The 21,009-nt window shown below is 43.3% G+C and overlaps 1 protein-coding gene across 1 annotated transcript in view; it reads right to left on the reverse strand.

The window, feature by feature from the left end:
* ARHGEF28 (Rho guanine nucleotide exchange factor 28) overlaps positions 1-21,009 on the reverse strand; it is a 562,380-nt gene that overhangs the window by 291,795 nt on the left and 249,576 nt on the right. The window contains 1 exon segment of the mRNA XM_030193284.1: positions 13,237-13,300. Coding sequence (XP_030049144.1) covers positions 13,237-13,300 — 64 coding nt within the window.

Below are 21,009 nucleotides of genomic sequence, written 5' to 3' on the forward strand. Positions count from 1 at the left end.
GGCCAGAGGGGTGCATCCAGCCCTGCAGCTGAATCTCTTCCGAGTTCCAGTATCAGCCAAGAGGCTGAGTCCGTTTCCAGTCCCAGTTCCAGCCAAGATGCTGAGTCCGTTCCGAGTTCCAGGATCAGCCAGGAGTCTGAGTCCATTTCCAGTTCCAGGTCCGACCAAGATGTTGAGGTCGCCCTAAGTTCCAGTGTCCGTCAGGAAGCGGACCTCTTGCTGAGTCCCAGTTCCAGTCAAGTTCCTGAATCCAGTTCCAGTTACAGTCAAGGGGTTGATTCCAGTCCGGGTCCCAATCCCGGCTCCGTTTTGGATGCCAACCCAAGTTCCAGTTCCAGATCTGCTTCTGTTCAGACTTCTAGTTCCTGTCAAGGCGGGGATGCCCCTTCGGGCCCCAGCCCAGCTTCTGATGTCAGCTGGGGTAGTGGCTCCAGCTTTGTTCCTGCCATTACATGGAATTGCCAAGAGGTCCAGGACATTGTGGGTTCCCTCATGGAAGGGTTCCTTTTGAATTTTGTTCCTCTTGATGCATTCACGTTCCTGAGGTTGCCCCGTGGTGATTCGAAGGAGCCTCCTGGTCACAAGTTCTACTTTTGTCTGCCAGTTTTGAACTTCTTTGTGACTCCCAGTCCAGTGATCTATGTCTGGCTTTTGAGACCCATCAGGAGGTTTCACCATAGTTACTCCTGGACACCCGAACTCCTCAGGGGGACCGAGAGGGGGGTCTTGAGGAGGGGGTACTGTCACGTCTGTGGCCGTGACCACCCTCATTCTTACCCTGTTTCTGGGAGTCAGTGGCTGTGCTGGCTTCTGCTTGTCTCTGTGTCTGTCTCTATCTTAGTTGCTCTCTGGCTCTGTGTGCTGATTGCCTTACTGAACCTCACCTGTATGGGCTATGCCTCTTCCAAGATGGCTGCCGATTCCTCTATGCTAGTATCCAAGATGGCTCCCGCTATTCCTTCCTATGGGCTGACTTCTCTGTGTGTCAAGCCTCTGTTTGGAGGCAAGGAGATTGCTGCAGCTGTGCCTCTGGTGTTGAAGGGCTTTATTAATCACTTGGAGACTGCAGCCCTTGCCTTTGCATCATCTAAGGGCCCTGGTATGTAGAGTGCTCTGTGCACTGCTACATTGTCCAGCTCAGTGTGAGTTCCCAGTGTTTGACTAGTTAGCTTGAGCACAGCTTTGCTTGTTAGCCTGTGTACAGCTTTACCAGATCTCCTGTGTTTGCTTTGATCCTGCCTACTGCTGGAACCCGGACATTCCCTGCCTGTCTGCCTTGCTTTCGCCTAGGTGCCTGGGGGCACTTCTGTATCCTGATTCCTGCTGTTCCTGCTTGCAAGTTCCAGTTCCGGTTTTTCCTGTAAGCCCTGCCGGCTGCCCGAACCTGAGGGCTCAACCCTCGGGGAAAGGTGGCTAAGCGTAGGTGAAGCCTGGGTCCAGTGTGTTCCTGTCCAGCAGGTTCCGGTCCCATGGGTTCCAGTCCAGTGGGTTCCGCTCCAGTGTGTTCCAGTCCAGCGGGCTTCACTCCTGTATGTTCCAGTCCAGTGGGTCCACTCCAGTGTGTTCCAATCCAGCGGGCTCCACTCCAGTGCGCACCCATCCGGTGTGTTCCAGTCCCGTGTATTCCTGTGTAGAACTCCAGTCCGGGGTTCCAGTCCAGTCTTGTCTCGTCTCTACCTTGAAGGTGATCTTGCCTGCCACTGCCGCTCCACGGTAGTGGCCCAAGGACTCACGAACCCAGTGCTCCCGGGGAAGAAGCCTGACAGTATGCCAAGGTCCTCGGGAACGCGACAAGTTGATGGACTCAGGGACGGCTGAGAGAACAAAAGGGAGAGTTGCTGAACTCATGGGGGGGCTGAGGGAACAAGAGGGAGAGTTGCTAGACTCATGGGGGGCTGAGGGAACAAGAAGGAGAGTTGCTGGACTCATGGGGGGCTGAGTGAATAAGAGGGAGAGTTGCTGGACTTATGGGGGGCTGAGGGAATAAGAGGGAGAGTTGCTGGACTATGGGGGCTGAGCGAACAAGAGGGAGAATAGCAGAACTCATGGAGGGCTGAGGGAACAAGAGATAGAGTTGCTGGACTCATGGAAGGGCTGATGGAACAAGAAGGAGCGTTGCTGGATTCACAGGTGGGCTGAAGGAAGAAAGAGAGGTTATGGACTCTAAGGGGGGCTTAGGGAAGAAGAGGCAAAGGTCCTGGATTCATAGGGGAGAAGGGAGATATGCTGAGCCAATGGGGGGGGGGGGAGGGGACAGGTGCTGGACCTGCAGAGGTAGGGGGATAGGAGAGATGCTAGGCTATGAGTGAGGGAACCAGGGAGAGACCATTATCCACCTGTCCTACTCTGGCAGCTTTCACATCACCTTTAAATTTGCTTACAATAAATAACAGGAAACACTTTGATTAAAAGAAAAAACTGTAAGGGGAGAGGCAAGGTGGTGGGGGGCGGCGGGGTGGGAAGTAGCTGGGCTGTAGGGTTACCATACGTCTGGATTTCACCGGACATGTACTCCTTTTCAGGGGACTGTCAGAGGTCTGGAAGGTTTTTTTCCAGCCAGCCTGTCTGTCCAGGTTTCTGGGCTGGTGGGTTAGTAGGCGGGTGGATAGGCTTGCCTTCCCACCCCCACCCCCCAAGCCTACCATAACGCAGTGGGACTGGGACCCGGACTGGCACCGGAGGAGCAAGAAGAAAGAAGAGCAGGGCAGCAAACGTGGCTGCGCCGGGGACCGGCGCTGAAGAAGGCTTCAGCTGGAGGGGGTTGTGGACCCCCGCCAGCAAAAGTATTTGTTTGTGGGGGAAGCATGGCAAGGGAGGGAGGCGAGGCGGTGGAGGGGCGGCAGGGTGGCACTCAAAATGTGCCCCCAACCTCAGGCTCTGGCCCCCTCCCACCATAAGGTCTGGCTACGCCCCTGAGTATAACTGAGTACTATGTCACTGTATATTTTCTAGATTTTATGTATGTGTTTACATGATTTTATGTATATACTTTTGTAAGCCGCCTTGGATAAAGGTGGGTTAAAAATAATAAAACCAAATCAAAAAAATAATAATTATAGATATATATAGATATAGAAATAGATCTCACACAGTACTCCAGAAGGCTCATACAAGTCCTAGAACCCTGATTCCCAGACATATTTTGTTTGATTTCTATTGATAACCTTAAGAGTGGACTAACACGGTAACCACACTCCTCTACCCCAGACAGAGGAAAATTCTCAACAGCTTATTCCCTCATACCTGAAGGTGACTTCAAAGCCTATTTCCTGGTAATTACAGGGCAAATAAATTGACCGAAGCATAAAGACAGTTTATCATTAACTGGCATCCCTGTTGGTAGTCTCAGCAGACAGACCCAAGACTGCACTGACATGGATAGTGAATTACTGTTAGAGGGGATTTTTGTTTCCAGTATATTTGACCCATAAGCACTAAATACACTGGTAAGAAGTTTAGAAGTGAATAGAAAAAGAAAAAAAAAAACTTCTGGAAATACATCATTTACTTAAATAACTTATTAGTCTCTGTTCTAATTAAACTGAAAGCAGCAAAATTACACATGTAGGTTGAGATCATTTTTCTGCATGAATTCGTTTTTCAGTTTAGTGGTGCAGTCATCTGTTTATGTTTCCTATAAATGAGATGTGTCTAGAATTGTCAGTGTTGGTAAGAAGAGAAGGAGTCTGAGAATGACAAGAATGTACTTTCACATTTATTTAATCTCAAGAGCAAAATGTTAGCAAATGAATCACAGGAACATGATGATACAGAAGATCATGAAGTAATGTTACACAGGCTAGTACTGCATCAATCTGTTAATTTGTTTGAAGCAACACACATTAGTGGAAATCTAAGCCTGAAGTCTGTTGGTCATCTTGAAATGAAGTTATCTACACTTGAAGCTTGTATCTTTCCCAAGTCACCTTTGTAACATGCTTTCAGAAAAATACACCCTATTTGATAATACTGTAACACAACTTTTCAATCACTGGATCCTTCATCTAATTTCATAAATACTGATATTATCTTTATCTCAGGTTACCTTACCAATATTGATAAACGTATTCATTTTTATATAGAAACAGAGAAAAATGTAGGCAGATAAAGACCATATGGCCTATCCAGCCTGCCCATCTATGCATAACACTCCCATAGAGATCCTATGTACTTGTCCAAAAGCTCTCCTGAATTCAGATACTGTTTTCGTCTCCACCACTTCCGCCAGGAGGCCGTTCCACGAATTCAGTATTTTCTCAGGTTACTTCTGAGTCTATCTTCTTTCACCTTCATTCTATGCCCCCTCGTTCCAGAGCTTCCTTTCAATTGAAAAAGATTTGCCTCCTGTGCATTTATGCCACATAAGTATTTAATTGTCTATCACATCTCCCCTCTCCTGCCTTTCTTCCAAAGCATACATATACATAGGGTTTCAAGAAGAGAAGAGAAACTGCTAGACAACAATATCGGAGTTAGTGAGGTTTCGTGAGATTGTGATGAATGTCTCAACATAATTTGGAGGCGCTTTGAGTAGCCTGTGGATGATATCACAATTGTGAGATAATACGATCTCATCAGCTGGAGTTTGCAAAGTGATGCTATGAGAATATATTGATTGGATATTTCTGGCAACAGACATTAAAGGAGCTTTGGATTACCATCTTCTATATAGACAAATTATATGTTATATGAGGTGGTATGTAAAACTTTGGGGATAGAGAGAGAGTATTATTCCAGATAATTTTGATTTTAGGTATGAATGAGAGGAATGCAAGGTTAAGGTTGTGAAAATAAATTTTATTTGTTCTAAAATGTGTTTTGAATAAAGTGAATTCTGAGATGATAAACAGCAGTTGTAGTTATTATTTTATAGTATAAAGCATACATATTGAGATCTTTAAGTCTGTCCCCATATGCTTTATGATGAAGGCCACTGACCATTTTAGTAGCCGCGCTCGAACCAGTTGCATCCTGGTTATATCTTTTTGAAGGTGTGCTCTCCAGAATTGTACACTATATTCTAAATAAGGTCTCACTAGAGTCCATGATTCTTATTTCACTAAAATACTGCCCTCTATTAAAATTCTAATTTCATCCTCTTCAAGTTACATTTTCATGTCAGACGAGGGCGGGCCAGGGAAGAAAGGAGGGAAGTCCGAAGGGAGGCAATCAGCTGTTGCCCGCTGCAGCGCCTTTACACGGAGGTGAGAGGCGCTGTGAGGGCCCAGCCCGGTGGCAGACGGAGGGGGGCGGGTGGAGGGGGAGCGGTGGTGGTGACAACCTCAAGGGGGCGGCGGGGGCAGGGCCACGAGGGTGCGGAGGATGGCGCAGGGAGGCCGGGGCTGCAGGAAGCTGTCATTTCAATGCAGGGGGGAGCGACGGCGACCTCGGGGGGGGGGGCATCAGCATCGGAAGGGAAAAAAGAAAGCCAAGTGCTCGTCAGGAACGTCCTTGAAGGACGTCCATGTTAGGCACTTTAGAAGGACGTCCCTGACGAGCACTTGGGTTACGCAGCTTGTTCTTTTTTTTTCTTTTTTACATGTTAGGCGCTTTCCCACTGGTCTCCAAAGCGATTTAACAGCAGCCCCAGCCTAACGAGAAGTGCAGACCTCACGTTAGGTTTTCCATGGTAAGGGGAATCGGTAAATGTTAGTGCATCTCATTATAATAGCCTTGCAACGGTAGTGCAGCTCATTATAATAGCCTTTGAATCATCTGCATTCCGTTTTCGTTAGCTGCTACCGTGATAGGAAAATGGCCTTTAGTGCATGCCAGGGTTTACTACTTGCTCGTTAATGGCTCATTCATTGCTCGTTAAGTTTAGTGCATCTGGCCCTGAGTGCTCTACAAGCACTGTAAACACAGGCCCACATACAAGTGCTGATATGCCTGCTGTCCTCTAACAGGAAGTCTGCCTTGGAAGAAGGCAAACACTGCAGTGGTTGAGCGTGGGCTTATAGGAACTGCACAGCGCTCAGTGCTAAGATTCAGGTGGGAAGAGAGGAGGTAGGGGGTGGTGAGGGCAGCAACAGCAGGGCTTGTGCACAAGTTGGAATAGATAGATATAGTAAGATTTGGATACTGCCAAAGGAAAGACTACCATTCTTTTTATTATTATCAATTATTTAACATACATTTCCAAATACACATCCAAAAAAAAAACTTGAAGCAGCAAAACAGAATGGAAAAATATATATATATACAGATATAGATATATACATCATAATCATGCAAAGTAATATGCTACAGCCTTTATTTTGAAGAAATCAGTATGTTTCTAGACACTTAAACTAGAGGGTGGGGGTGACAAAAGGAAACAAGGGATTTCGGAAAGTCACCCCCAGAATAAACATGATGGCAGAGGGAAAGCTCATGTAAATATAGAAAACCACCTAAACTCACTAAGCACATGGAAAGCTATCAGCACAAATGCTCGTAGTCTAAGCAAAAAGGTTCAAGCCTTGCAAGCCCTGATGTTTGAAGAAAACTTGGATATTGTTGCTATTATGGAGAATCGATTTTTGGACAGCTCTAATTTGAACCGAAGGAGGCATCATGCACCGGATACACAAGAAAATAACAACTGGCACCAGGAAGACCATCATCAAAGAACCTGCAAATCGGAGATAAGTACCATATATAAACATTTGTGGAGCCCACAGAGGCTAGTTAGTAACGGTGACAGGTGGTGGTAGGGAGGGTTGTAGTGCAATGATGTATGGTGTACATTATCACCAAGAGCCGAGAAAAGCCGGTGTAATCTATGAGAATTGAGCACTATGCACATTTATAAATAGTGACTATATATATATATATATATATATATATATATATATATATATATATATATATATATATATATATATATATATATATATATATATATATACACACACTTTAGTTAAAATTTAATGCCAAGAAGTGTAGAGTGATGTACTTGGGGTGCAGAAACCCAAAAGAGAGATACCAGATAGGAGGGGAGAGATTAGTAAGCTTGACTCAGGAGAGAGACCTTGGGATGTTGGTGGCTGAGGATCTAAAGGTGAAGAAACAATGTGACAAGGCGACGGCCGTGGCCAGAAGGATGAGTGTTATAACCAGCAGAAGAAAGGAGGTGTTGATGCCCCTATACAAGTCACTGGTGAGACCCCACTTGGAGTATTGTGTTCAGTTTTGGAGGCCGTATCTTGCTAATGATGTAAAATGACTGGAAGCAGTGCAAAGAAAAGCTACAAAAATGGTATGGGATTTGTGTTGCCGTATGAGGAGAGACTTGCCGACCTGAACATGTATACCTTGGAGGAAAGGAGAAACAGGGGTGACATGATACAGGCGTTCAAATATTTGAAAAGTTTTTAATCTGCAAACAAACCTTTTTTGGAGATGGGAAGGCGGTAGAACTAGAGGACATGAATTGAGGTTGAAGGGGGCAGAGTCAGGAGTAATGTCAGGATGTGCAAAGTGCAAAGTGATGCATGTGGGTAAGAGGAACCCGAATTATAGCTACGTCTTGCAAGGTTCCGCGTTAGGAGTTACGGATCAAGAAAGGGATCTGGGTGTCGTCGTCGATGATACGCTGAAACCTTCTGCTCAGTGTGCTGCTGCGGCTAGGAAAGCGAATAGAATGTTGGGTGTTATTAAGAAGGGTATGGAGTCCAGGTGTGCGGATGTTATAATGCCGTTGTATCGCTCCATGGTGCGACCGCACCTGGAGTATTGTGTTCAGTACTGGTCTCCGTATCTCAAAAAAGATATAGTAGAATTGGAAAAGGTACAGCGAAGGGCGACGAAAATGATAGTGGGGATGGGACGACTTTCCTATGAAGAGAGGCTGAGAAGGCTAGGGCTTTTCAGCTTGGAGAAGAGACGGCTGAGGGGAGATATGATAGAAGTGTATAAAATAATGAGTGGAATGGATCGGGTGGATGTGAAGCGACTGTTCACGCTATCCAAAAATACTAGGACTAGAGGGCATGAGTTGAAGCTACAGTGTGGTAAATTTAAAACGAATCGGAGAAAATTTTTCTTCACCCAACGTGTAATTAGACTCTGGAATTCATTGCCGGAGAACGTGGTACGGGCGGTTAGCTTGACGGAGTTTAAAAAGGGGTTAGATAGATTCCTAAAGGACAAGTCCATAGACCGCTATTAAATGGACTGGAAAAATTCCTCATTTTTAGGTATAACTTGTCTGGAATGTTTTTACGTTTGGGGAGCGTGCCAGGTGCCCTTGACCTGGATTGGCCACTGTCGGTGACAGGATGCTGGGCTAGATGGACCTTTGGTCTTTCCCAGTATGGCACTACTTATGTACTTATGTACTTATGTAAGTATTTTTTCACGGAGAGGGTGGTGGATATGTGGAATGCCCTCCTGTGGGAGGTGGTGGAGATGAAAATGGTAATGGAATTCAAACGTGCGTGGGATAAACACAAAGGAATCCTGGGAATGGATCCACGGAATCTTAGCAGAGATTAAGTGGCGACACCAGTAATTGGGAAGTGAAACCGGTGCTGGGCAGACTTTTACGATCTACGCCCTGATCATGACTGAATAGATATGGATGGGCTGAAGTGTAAATTTTAAGGGGTTTCGACATTAGCTTCAGAACTTAGTACAAGAAAAGTGCTGGGCAGACTTCTAAGGTCTGTGCCCTGAGAAAGGCAAGGACAAATCAAACTCAGGTACAAAAGTATCACATACCATGTAAAATGAGTTTATCTTGTAAATATTTGAAGGGACCGTATTTAAAAATAGGAGATAACATAAAAAGAAAAAAATAAGGCAACTTCAACCATTCTTAGGAGATTAGGTCTCTGACCACATATGATCACCTTTCACCCTCCCACTGAGGTTACCTACCTAGTCTGTACCATCAAGATAAAACATAAATGGTTTAGAGTCATAGAAATATGTACATATTACCATGAAACTGAATAACACATTTACAATAAAATTAGAACCAATATGAGGCCAAAGGCCTACAAAGCCCCCTCTGCCTCATAGCCAAAACATTTTACCACACTTCTAAGTTGTTTTTCAAAGATCAGGAAATATCCAAGTTCTGATCCTTATGAAACATCAGCAGAAAAAAAGTTTTAGGACCCAGTTCTTATCATAATGAAGGGCAAAAAATACTATGAAAGTAGATCCAGCACTGCCATCCTCTCGGGAACTTTCAATATAGTCCACAAGGTTCAAACTATCTTCCAAAAGTTGAAATGCCTCTCTTCATAGTTCCTTCTTCCATTTTCTTCACAGGTGACAAATAAAATGCCTTTACCAAAGGTAGCATGTTTTCAAATGGAATTTTAAGAAGTTCATTAAAATGTCTTCAAACTATACTTTCAGGTTACGATGATGATAATAATAGCAATAACAAAGAAGCTGCTGCATGGCTAATAGATATTGATAAGAAATTTGAAAAAAAACCTATCAACAATGGCTGAAAATTGGAGCACCTAAGAAAGAAACTGAAGGGATGATTTTAGTAGTTCAAGAACAAATATTATGAAAGCTAAGATCAAAAATTTTTCAAATGACAGCAAATGCTGATTATGCAAAGCCAAAGATGAAACTGTAGACCATCTCATCAGTACCTGTCGCAAAACAGCCCAAACTGGCTATAAACACCACCATGCTCAACTGGCTAAATTAACCCACGCCAACAAAAATGGAAAAAACAAACAATCCCACAACAGTCAAGACAAGCAGCAAAAAGGGGTGGGAATGAGTTCTTTATTTATCAGTGTTTGCTTGAAGACAGCACATCAATAAAAAAGCAGCAGGCTTCATTTGAAGGAGGAATCTACCCAGTCTGTTTCGGCCTATGCCTTTATCAGGAGTCCAGAGCTTAAGTCAATATAAAATGTGTTGAAGAGAAGGCAAAAACACTAGAGACTTGGCTTAAGGTGCTCAGCTATGTATACACTCAAAATTTGTGGTAATACTTAAATTAATCCACTGGCATCTTTTCAAAATGTATTTTTTTTTACTGTAGCAAACAACTATTAGGAACACACAGTTGAAAGGTTATAGAAAATGTTTATTTAGCAATTGTTTTATCCACCCCTCCCTACACCTCCGTGGAACCCCTTTCCACGGTGAGGTAAACAGGGGACCAAAGGACCGCCTTTGGACACGGAGGTGTAGAGGGGGTGACAGAAGGCGCAGTTCAAATCTAAGTCCCAGGACCTCTGCTTTCTGGTTTCTGGGATGTAGGTGAATCTTTGGCCATTTATTTTCCCACATAATGTATAGATGAGTGAAAGATAATTTACTTGTGTGTACACTATTTGTGTGAGACTGTTCAAAGAAGCAGATAGACAATCAAAAGATTGAAACTCAGACTAGAGAAGGGTAGTGATAAAAATAGTCTTTATTCTCACCAATTGAAACTTCAAGCTGGTACACACATCAGTCAGATTCTGGGTTCAACCGACCGTAGCTTCGCCATTTGACTAGCGTAGGGGAAGGACTCCGATTTCAACTCAGATTTTCATTACTTATATACCATTTGCTGCCCATACAATTCAATGGAGAGAGACTTTTTTTTTTTTCATCTGTAAATCATACTTAACTGCAGGTCAGGTGCCCACCTACCCCTCCTTTCTGATATTTCTTAATAACGTCAATTTCCGGACTTGTAAACATCTTTCGTAATATAGAGAGATCAGTTTTATATATTGTGATTCTGGGAGCCATCTTTACAAAGACAGACTCCATCTTATGAACCAAACTTTTTAGGATTTTAGCTATTAATTCCTTGATCTTGGCTTTTGCACTGCTTTTGAATGTCACACTAAATTCTATTAAGGCTTATCAAGCAGCCCTGCTTCTGCAGGTGCTCAGCAACAAGGCCATCATCAGATTTTCGGGCCTAGTCAGTGCTTTTCAGCCGTTTAAGCTATGTAACTCGGCCCACCACTATTCCAGTGGATGGGTCTCAAGCTGGGACACATATTAACAATGTTCAGATAGTGGATGGACTGCACCCACAGACCCAAACCACAAACACCAGGATTCTTAGTCAGTCCAGGACATCAGAGCCAATAACTAAAAGGTTTATTGTCACAAGATTTGAACCGTGAACTCTATAAAACAGATGGAAAATTAACAGGCAATAAAGGGTAAAAAAAACAGGAATTAATATTAAAACTATCTAACACTTGTTCACTACCTGAAAAGTGTCTGGAAAGGTTCAAGAAATGTAACTGCTCACAAGTCTGAACATGGCCTCAGGTCACAGATGTTTACTTCTGTGCTTCCTAGCTGAGACTGACTAATTACCTCACAAAGTTAGGCAGGAAAAAGAAAAATGTAATTTCTGGAACAGCTTTAAAAAAAAAAAATACAATCGTCATCTGTTGGCCAACCAGAAGAAACACATATCAGCAGCAAAACAACCAGGAGAAATACACGTCACCGGGAAAACAATACAGTTCATAGGCTCAGAAACTCATTGTTTCATCACAACAACCAGATATGATCACAAGAACCCACTCAACAAATGTGATATATCTGAAGAAGAAGAAGAAGCCGGCTTCCGGTATGTATTAATGTGTTTGCTTCCGCTCTGTTGATGTGTTTAGTGGGTGTTAATATATTATCTTTGAATGTGAAAGAGATAAACTATCCCATTAAAAGAAAGAAGAGCATTGCAAATCTCAAAACGTTATCTCCCGTGGTTGCATTATTCCCATGAGGAATCCCTTAAGCTCCAAAAAGATTAGGGGGGGGGCCCTTTTACAAAAGCGTGTAAGGCACTAGCACATACAGTGCGCACCTTAACAAAACTACCACCAGGCTACCACTCCCCCTGGGGGTAATTTTACATTTGGTGTACACCCATAATGCCTGGATGATTTATTTATTTATTTCCTTCCACACGCATTATTTCCAGCGGTAATCGGTAGTTGGTGTGCACCGACTGGTCACAGCGCGTGTAGCGAGTAAGCCCTTACCACTAGATCAATGGGTGGCGTTAAAGGCTCAGGCTGGTTTTGGACGCGCGCCGGTTTTATCACATGCCCTTTTCCCATCCTATTAAAAAAAGCCCTTTTTTGCAGATGCGGTAAAAGCTGGCCCAGAACGCACCCAATACATGCACCTACACTACCACAGGCCACTTTTACCACGGCTTAGTAAAAGGAGCACTAGATTAGTAACTGTAGTTTCTCAGCAGCTCCCCATAAAAAACATGGTCGCTATTCTTTATAACAAAACCCCTACATATAATATCATCTCCTCTTGTGCAACTCTGGAGGGCAGGTAGCCACGGCGGAGATGTCAATTCAATTGCCCATGTCTTCTTATTCTTTGCGCAACTAGGCAGCCATCTTGAGCTGCATGTCTGTTTGTTGGGCCACATCTTCCAGCCTGCTTATCTGTGATTCTAATTCTTCTATTCACTAGCAAAAAGTAGAAAGATACATATTGATGCAGGCTATTTCAACCTGAACCTTCTGAGTGACTTCAGTATTTTCCACCATCATTGTTTTGATCTTGTGCAGCTCTTCCATAATTTCTGCTATAGAGGCCTCCACAGATTTAGTCTGTGCCTGCTTTACTGGGGTTGTAGATCTTGTTTACATCTTTTAGCACAAGGTGTAGCCAGAAAGATGTCCAGCTTGCCTGTCATAGGCAATATCATGATGGTTTAGCAGAAGCAATGAGAATTCAGAAAATAATAAACAAAGAGAAAGGGTTCTCTTCAGCAACTCTTCCCTCAGACTGTCATCTCTGTAGTGCTCACAAGCCTTCCCCCTCCTTACAATTATATTTTTTATACAATTCTGAAAGGGAGAAATTATCATTTTTAATAAACAAATAAATTGGTATGGGAAGATAATGAAGATTGTGGCAGAAGCTATATTTTCTCCTTCATTTTTGTGATTTTTAGTTTTACTCCCTAAAAAAACATCCTGGTTACTTTTTACAACGTGCTTCTCCCATAGCCCCAGCCCTTCATTCCTTAACTAGAGAACCACAGCCTCCTGCAAAAATCCCTTAAAAGTCTGATCCAACATGAGGTGAGTAAACATAAAATGTACTCTCACTTTTGATAGAATTTTTTTTCGGTGTCATTACATTGTGATTTTTATGATTGTTGGCAAAAGATGTGCAAATGGGTGATATCTAGTGTTGAAACATTGACAGTTGGTGCTGCTGATCATGTTTCAAAACTTGTGTTAATTCAAACCCAAATTTATTGCATTTTAATATTCAAAACAGTACCTTCATCAGTGCTTGCTGCATTGTAGTACATCTGCAGTCTCTGGATTTGGTGAGAATTTAAAATCTGAAAAATGACACAGTCATGATTTAGCAATTAATTTCTCCAGCCAGTTTCAAAAGAATTTCATTTTACTACAGCTATACAAGGCATATAATATTACAGTACTGCACTTAACACCTCTTGTGTGTAGAGGGGCATTAGTAGGTTGGGTATGTGTTACATCTTGGGATGTGCTACTATGCATTAAATATTAAATTGTGCTGTTAAAAAGATCAGATTATGGGGTGAATTCTATAAATACGAAAAAATCAGCACCAATAAAAATGCTTAAGCAGTATTTTATAAGCCACGCTTAAAATTTGGCACAGTTTATAGAATAACGCTGAAGCAGAGAGGTCATACATATATTTAGGCACTGCCGTTTGCACAAATAAAAATGTGGTGAGAATATCTGTGCAAAAATTTACATACAGAGCATCGCTATTCTATAGTTACGCGCATAACTCAAAACCACTCCCCCCGATTCGCCCATGACCCTTCCATTTCCACGTTCCCTTTTTTCGAGCTGCAGGATTGTAAATTTTAGGCACGGATTCCCATGTCAAAATTTACATAGGTAAGTCCCAATTAAATCAAATTAATGCCAATAATTGCTTGTTAATAAGATAATTATTGGCACTAATTGGCTTGTTATTCTAGTAAATTGCACGTGCAATTCTGGAGCATGTCTAAATTTGAGTGTGCAATTTTTGGCAACTTTTATAAAATCAGGGGTATATGCACAATAATTTATAACAGGGTGACCAGTCAAACAAGGCACTTTGGATTATATGTAGGAATGAAAGCCAACAGACTGAACAAGAGAACTAAATCTTAAATCAAATAGCATGCTCAGTCTCAGAAAAGGAGTTATTAAATGAAATATCATTAGTAATAAGAACCGTCATATACAGCACAGCTATAAATACATCTATTATATGCAACTAATTTTCACTAATGCTCCTTTTTTAATCATCAGTCCAGTCCATAAATTTATAGGACCTGATATTGGGCAGGAGCCACTGAGCTGGCCATCTGGAAATATTCAGTGGCATTTAAGCACTTACTGCCAGATTCAATATATTGTGCCTAGTGTTCCGGGCTGAAATCCAAGTGTATTCCATAACAACATGCGTAACTTAATTGGCTTACAAGCCAATCAGTATTTTTAACAGCAATTAACATGCACTAATTAGCACTAATTGGCAATAATTAGAATTCATGTGTATAACTCGCTAAGAGGCATATTTTCAAAGCACTTAGCCTTCCAAATTTCCATAGGTTTCTATGGAACTTTGGAAGGCTAAGTGCTTTGAAAATATGCCTCTAAGTGTATTCGGTAATGAACTGCACCTAAATTCTAAAGCATGCAGTTCAAAAGGGGCATGATCATGGGTGTAGAAATGGGCATTTCATGGGCATTCCTAAATTTACTTGTGTTGTTATAGAATATGGCCCAGTCCACGTAAATCTACGAGAAGGGATTTATGTCACATTTTTGTTGGTGTAAATGGAGATGCGTAGTTTCAGGCGCTGGGATATCAACTAAGCGCATTCTATACACCACGCCTAAATTTTATAGAATACACCCAGGTGGAAATGTTTTCCACATGGATTTTTTAAGTGCTATATATAGAATCTGGCCTTTAGTGCCGCTGAATATTGTCAGGCACTGTCCAGTTAGTGCTAGGCAGTGCTGGGGCAGTCCAGGGGTAGTGCCTGGGCGGAGCAAGAACTTAATCAGTTAGCAGTGATATTCAGTCCACTAATCAGATAAGTAAACAGATAGTTAGGACACCAAAAAGGCTGTCCTAACCTTCTCCGCTGAGCCAGCCAGCATCCGGTAAACTTCCAGGTGACAACACAGACCCCAACATTGAATATCAATGGCTAATTTAGCCCGCAGCTGTAAGTGGTTTAAAACTTGCTGACTGCTACAGCCTGTATCTCTCTCACAGTTTTCTCATTATTATCATCACTAAATGTAAAAGAATTGTCTCCAGGGCATGATGCCTTATGAATTTTGATATAATTTTTCCCACAGCACCTTCAGTAAAATTTCAGCTCTTTAGTATCTTTCCCTTGTTGGTTCTGTCAATAGCATTTCCTTGGTAAATACTATCCATGGATTTGCTTCTTTGAAAGCTAGTATCAGAAGTCAGCAATTTATTATTTACATAGATGGTCTGGAGCTCCTGGCAGGCAACTGCAAGCAAAAGTCAGATGCAGGGACATTCTCCTCTGTGTGCTGCCGCCGGCTCTGCCAGACCCAGAAATAGGAAGTTACATCACACATAACTTCCTGTTTCTGGGTCCGGCAGAGCCACTGGCAACACACAGAGGGGAACGTCTTTGCACCTGACTTTTGCTTGCTGCCACTATAGCCGCAGTGAGGAGAAGAGAATAGCAGGTGATCAGAGCAGGAGCTCCAGACCATCTAAAATGAGTCAACCAGCTAAGGGGGAGAGGACAGGGAGACAAGATGGGGCAAAGATGGATATGGGGGATGGGAGAAGAGATGGGGCAACACAGGATATGGCTGGTGAGGAGAGGCAGGGCAACGTAGGATATGGGGGGTGAGCAGGGCCGGTCTTAGCAAGTGCGGGGCCCTATGCAGACCAATTTGATGGGGCCCCACCCTAGCCCCGCCCCCTAGCTCCGCCCCCTCCCTAGCTCCAGGGCCAGCCAACCCTCCCTCCAAGCTCCCAGACCACTCCCTCCGAGCTCCAAGGCCCCCAGCTCCAGGGCCTCCCTCCCTCCCAGCTCCAAGGCCCCCCTCCCTCCCTCCCTCCCAGTCATTTTTTTAACATCCCCCTCCAAAATCCAGTACTAGGTATGCCGAGAATACAAAACACTCAGGACCTATAGAGCAATTCTAGCATACCATAAGCAGTCATTTCTACTAATCACACAAAGAAAAGGAAAACATCTTAAAACACTACAGTGAGCACTAGAGCATCAATTCACCTATTGTAAAATGAAACCAGACAGAATAGTACAGATCGTCGTCGATCCTGCACAGTCAATGCCAAGTGAAAACCATGTCTTTTTCACAAACACAGATACACCCTAATCCACTATAGAATAAGTAGTAATATTAAAACTTTCTATTTAGACAAAAATTAAACTGAACCCCCAAGATGCCAGACTCTGCATACAATGCAACACCACAGAAACAGAAATGTCCCCTAGTACTGTGCAAAATATAAAGACAAACAGAAAAAGTAAACACTGGGCCTTCAGAAATGAGAAAAATGCAATCCTTTATTAATGATGAATACCCGACACGGGCCGTGTTTCGGCGTACAAACGCCTGCATCAGGGGTCTAACGTAAAAAATACATAAACATATATCATTAAAAATTATATATAATACAATAATGCAGAACCAACATCAAAATCAAAAATGCATATGCATGCTTACATAAACATACATACACATGTATATTATAAAAAATTTTAAAAACAAAACATAGTTATCATGGTTACAAGAATATACATATAAAGAATGATAAAACATAATAACATATGATATAAAACATCATCATCATGACCTGAGAAATATTAACCAACAATCCATACATATATCGTCATATATCTATCTCCCCATTTACATGTACTTATTCACAAACTTAAAAAAACGTACTCATACATACATATACCTACATACCATAATGTTATATTTCAAACTCATGTGTGCAGGTCTGTGAAGACCTTACCATCTGGGGTAAGTGTTGCAAAAAATGAGTGCAACAGGGGCTTATGAACTTATAGTGCACGCTTTCAAACACTCATACCATATAAGTAACTTTACTGATTACAGACTCTGCATAGAAAATAGAGCATAAAAGTAATGATAATAAATAAATAAACATCAAACCTTACCAAAAAGCTCTTCTAGGTCAACTAGTTAGCTAGTAGATAAATTTTGAAAGATGATTAACAAACAGCTTATATTCCCTAATATAAAAAAAGGAACAGAGTTTTCAAAATTAATAAATACTTTCCAGATCCATAAATAACATTGAAACATCCTTCAAAATTGATCACTATTTGTCAAATTCATAAAAAACATTAAAGTGTTCAAAAGCATTCCCATGCATCCACATACAATAAATGAGCAATCGGGTAAAATAAATATCTGTTTTAAACCACTTTAACAGTCGAAAAAAACCAACAGTCCGACATCACCTGAAGCAATATTAGCACAGAATCTATCATCCTAAAATATCTTGTCAAAGGAGAACTTAAAATCTTACCCGCTGTTCGGGCAGCCCGTTTGTGGGACGCCTACAGTCGCGTCAACCACCAAAGATTAAAAGCATGCGCAGCACAACGTTTGAAAAAGACATCACGGGGTATATTCTAATATTTAAAACAACTCCACATTTATGAATCATAAGCGCAATAAAATTAGATATTATCCCCCAAAACAAAGATTCATTCACGTCATATCCTAAGTATCGTACGTCAGACAAATTACTGATCGTGGGAATATGTGAAAGTCCAAACGGATATCTATGTGCGCTGCGTAAAGGATGATAAATAACTGAAATGGTACGAATCATAAATTATATTATCTTTTCCTTAAAGAAACCGATAATCTTACCCGGTGTTTGAACAGCTCATAGATAAAACGCCTTCAGCCGCATAAACCGCCAAAAGTTAAGGCATGCGCAAAGCTATGTTTAAATGGACGGAGGGAGGAGGAAGTGAAGTGACGTAATGGGGCTAGTCCGAATATTTAAAGTGATATAACATTCGCATGTTGTAGGCACAGACAAATGATGTATATATATACATCAATATACAAAATCCCTCCATTCACATCTAATCCTTAAAATTAAACAAAATTATACTTCTCAAATGTCTGAAAAGCCCCAATAAATGCTGCATATACTGCATAAAAAAGACCTAAAATGGTTTCACACATAATGAAATACATAGGAACATTTTGCGTAGTTTTACTTAAAATTACAGTATCTGGTATCATAACTCCATATTATTATACATATCCCTTCAAATCAAGTCACTTAAATTCCTTAAAAAGCATACAATCATAATATAAACAAATATAATAACACATACTTGAATTACATATTGGTCATAACCAAAAAAAAACCTCTGAACATATAGAGAAATATATAAAGAAACTGAAAAAATATATGTATGAAAAAATATGAATGAAAAAAATAAATAATATATATATAAAAATATATATAAATACTGTAAGTAGACTTGATGATAACTACTGATATTCACAAACGACAAAAAATAAAACACAAAAAGAAAAAAAAAAAAAAAAAAAGAGAAAGAAGCCCAGAAAAAAAGAGACCAGTCCAAATGGGGTCAACCACAGAGCACAAAGACCCTTAGGTAATAGATGAGTCAATCTTCCCTTCCTTTAGGATTTGTGAATAATTCAATTATGGAGCTCCTTACAAAAACACAGATAGATCCATTTATTAACACATCTACAATACTACTTTATCCTAAAGCAAAAAAATAAAAATATATATTTTATTTACAGTTTGTTGTCTCAGGTTTCTCCTTTCCTCATCTTCTTTTCACTGTCTTCCTTCCATCCAGCATCTGTCTTCGGTCTCTCTCTGCCATCCAGTGTCTGCCCTCTCTGCTGTCCCCTCCATCCAATGTCTGCCCTCTCTCCCTGCCTCTTCCATCCACATCTGCCCTCTATCTCTGCCCCTTCCATGATCCATCCACCATCTGCCCCTGTCTGCCCTCTCTCTCCCCCCCCATCCATTCACTGTCTGCCCTTTCTATCTCTTCCATCCACTGTCTGCCCTCTCTCTCTCTCTGCCCCTTCAATCCACCATTTGCCCTCCCTCTGCCATCCATCCAGGGTTTGCCCTCCCTTTCGCTCCCCCATCCAGGATCTGCCCCTCTCTCCACCCCTTTTTTTCAGCCCCCAGTTCCAGCCCCACTATCCCACCAGTCCCCCATTTCAGCCCCAGCCCTTTTCTCCCACCAGTCCTGAGCTTCATACCCCCAGCCACTTCTCCCTGTCCCCTTTTCAGCCCCCAGTCCCCAGTTTCAGCCTCCAGTCCCAGTACTAGCCCCCTTATCCCACCTACCCTCCTTTTCAGCCCCCAGTTCCAGCCCCCTTCATCCACATGCCTTGTATTAGAGCCCCCTTTTCAGAACCATTCTCCCACCTGACCCACGCATGCCCCATTTTCCCACCAGCCCCAGGCCCCATATGGCCCCTTCTCAGACCCCAGTGACAGTCCCCTTCTCCCATCCAAGAACCCCAGTCCCCTCCTCACCTGTCCCCTTCAACCATCCAAGAACCCCCTCCCCGCCCCCTTCTCCCATCCGTGAATACCCCTCCCACCTCAGTCCCCTTATCCCATCCAAGAACCCCAGTCCCCTCCCCACCCATCCCCTTCTCCCATTCGTGACCCCCTTCCCAACCCCAGTCCCCTTCAACCATCCAATAACCCCCTCCCCACCCCCTTCTCCCATCCGTGAATACCCCTCCCACCTCAGTCCCCTTATCCCATTCAAGAACCCCAGTCCCCTCCCCACCCATCCCCTTCTCCCATCTGTGACCCCCTCCCCAACCCCAGTCCCCTTCAACCATCCAATAACGCCCTCCATTCTGCCGCCCACCACCCTCACTGCCTTTAAAAAAACAATTTGGAAGCGCTGAAGACAGTGACAGGCAGCGCCTCGCGTTTGCCCTGCTACTAAAAATCTCTTCGACGTCGTTCGGGCCTTCCCCACACTGAGTCCCGCCCGCCCTCGCGGTAATTGGAAGTTACCTCAGAGGAGGGCGGGACTCAATGTGGGAAGGCCCAATGACGTCGAAGAGATTTTAGTAGCAGGGCGGGCAGACGCGAGGCGCTGCCTGTCACTGTCTTCAGCGCTTCCAAAATGCGTTTTTAAAGGCAGGAGTGACAGGAGAGCAGCGACTTGGAGCACTCCCCACCCGCTGACATCTGGGGGGGGGTGGACCGCCCCCACCACGCCGCCGTCGCGCATCGGATTCGTTGGGAGGGAGGACGGACTGGAGCTCGGGCGGGGCGATCTGAGGCGCGCGCGGGGCCCTATGCGGCCGCCTCGGTCGCCTCGCCTTAAGACCGGCCCTGGGGGTGAGGAGAGACGGGGCAACGCAAACTATGGGGGGGTGAGGAGACACAGGGCAGTGCAGACTATGGGGAGGTGAGGAGAGATGGGGCAGTGCAAACTATTGGGGGGGGTGAGGAAAGATGGGGCAGTGCAGACTATGGAGGTGATGAGAGACAGAGCAGTGCAATGGGGAGGGGAAAAGATGGGGCAACGCTGGGTATAGGAGAAGACAAGGCAATAATAGATGGGTGGGGTTGGGGGAGAGAAAGGGAGAGATGATGGTTTTGTTTTGGTGGTAGTGGTGATAGGGAGAGAAGGAGAGAAAGTGAGGGTAGATGGTTGGGGCGGGACTGAGAGACAGGGCAATGTTGGATGGTGATGGTGTGTGAGAGAGAAGAGATGGGTTATACTGAATGGTGGGGGAGAGGTGATGATGGATGGTGGATGGTGAGGGAAAAGAGAAAGAGATGGGTCGATGGTGGATAATGGAGAGAGAGGAGTAATGCTGGATAGGAAGGGAAAGAGGGTGAGAAATGGGTGGTGATAGATGGAAGGAAGGGAAGAGAGATAAATGTGGAAATGGGGGATGGAAAAAAGAAAAAAGAAAGAAGGGAGCGTGTGGACATGAACAGAGGGTAGGA

Source organism: Microcaecilia unicolor, chromosome 2, assembly GCF_901765095.1.
Source record: "Microcaecilia unicolor chromosome 2, aMicUni1.1, whole genome shotgun sequence".
Taxonomy (NCBI): domain Eukaryota; kingdom Metazoa; phylum Chordata; class Amphibia; order Gymnophiona; family Siphonopidae; genus Microcaecilia; species Microcaecilia unicolor.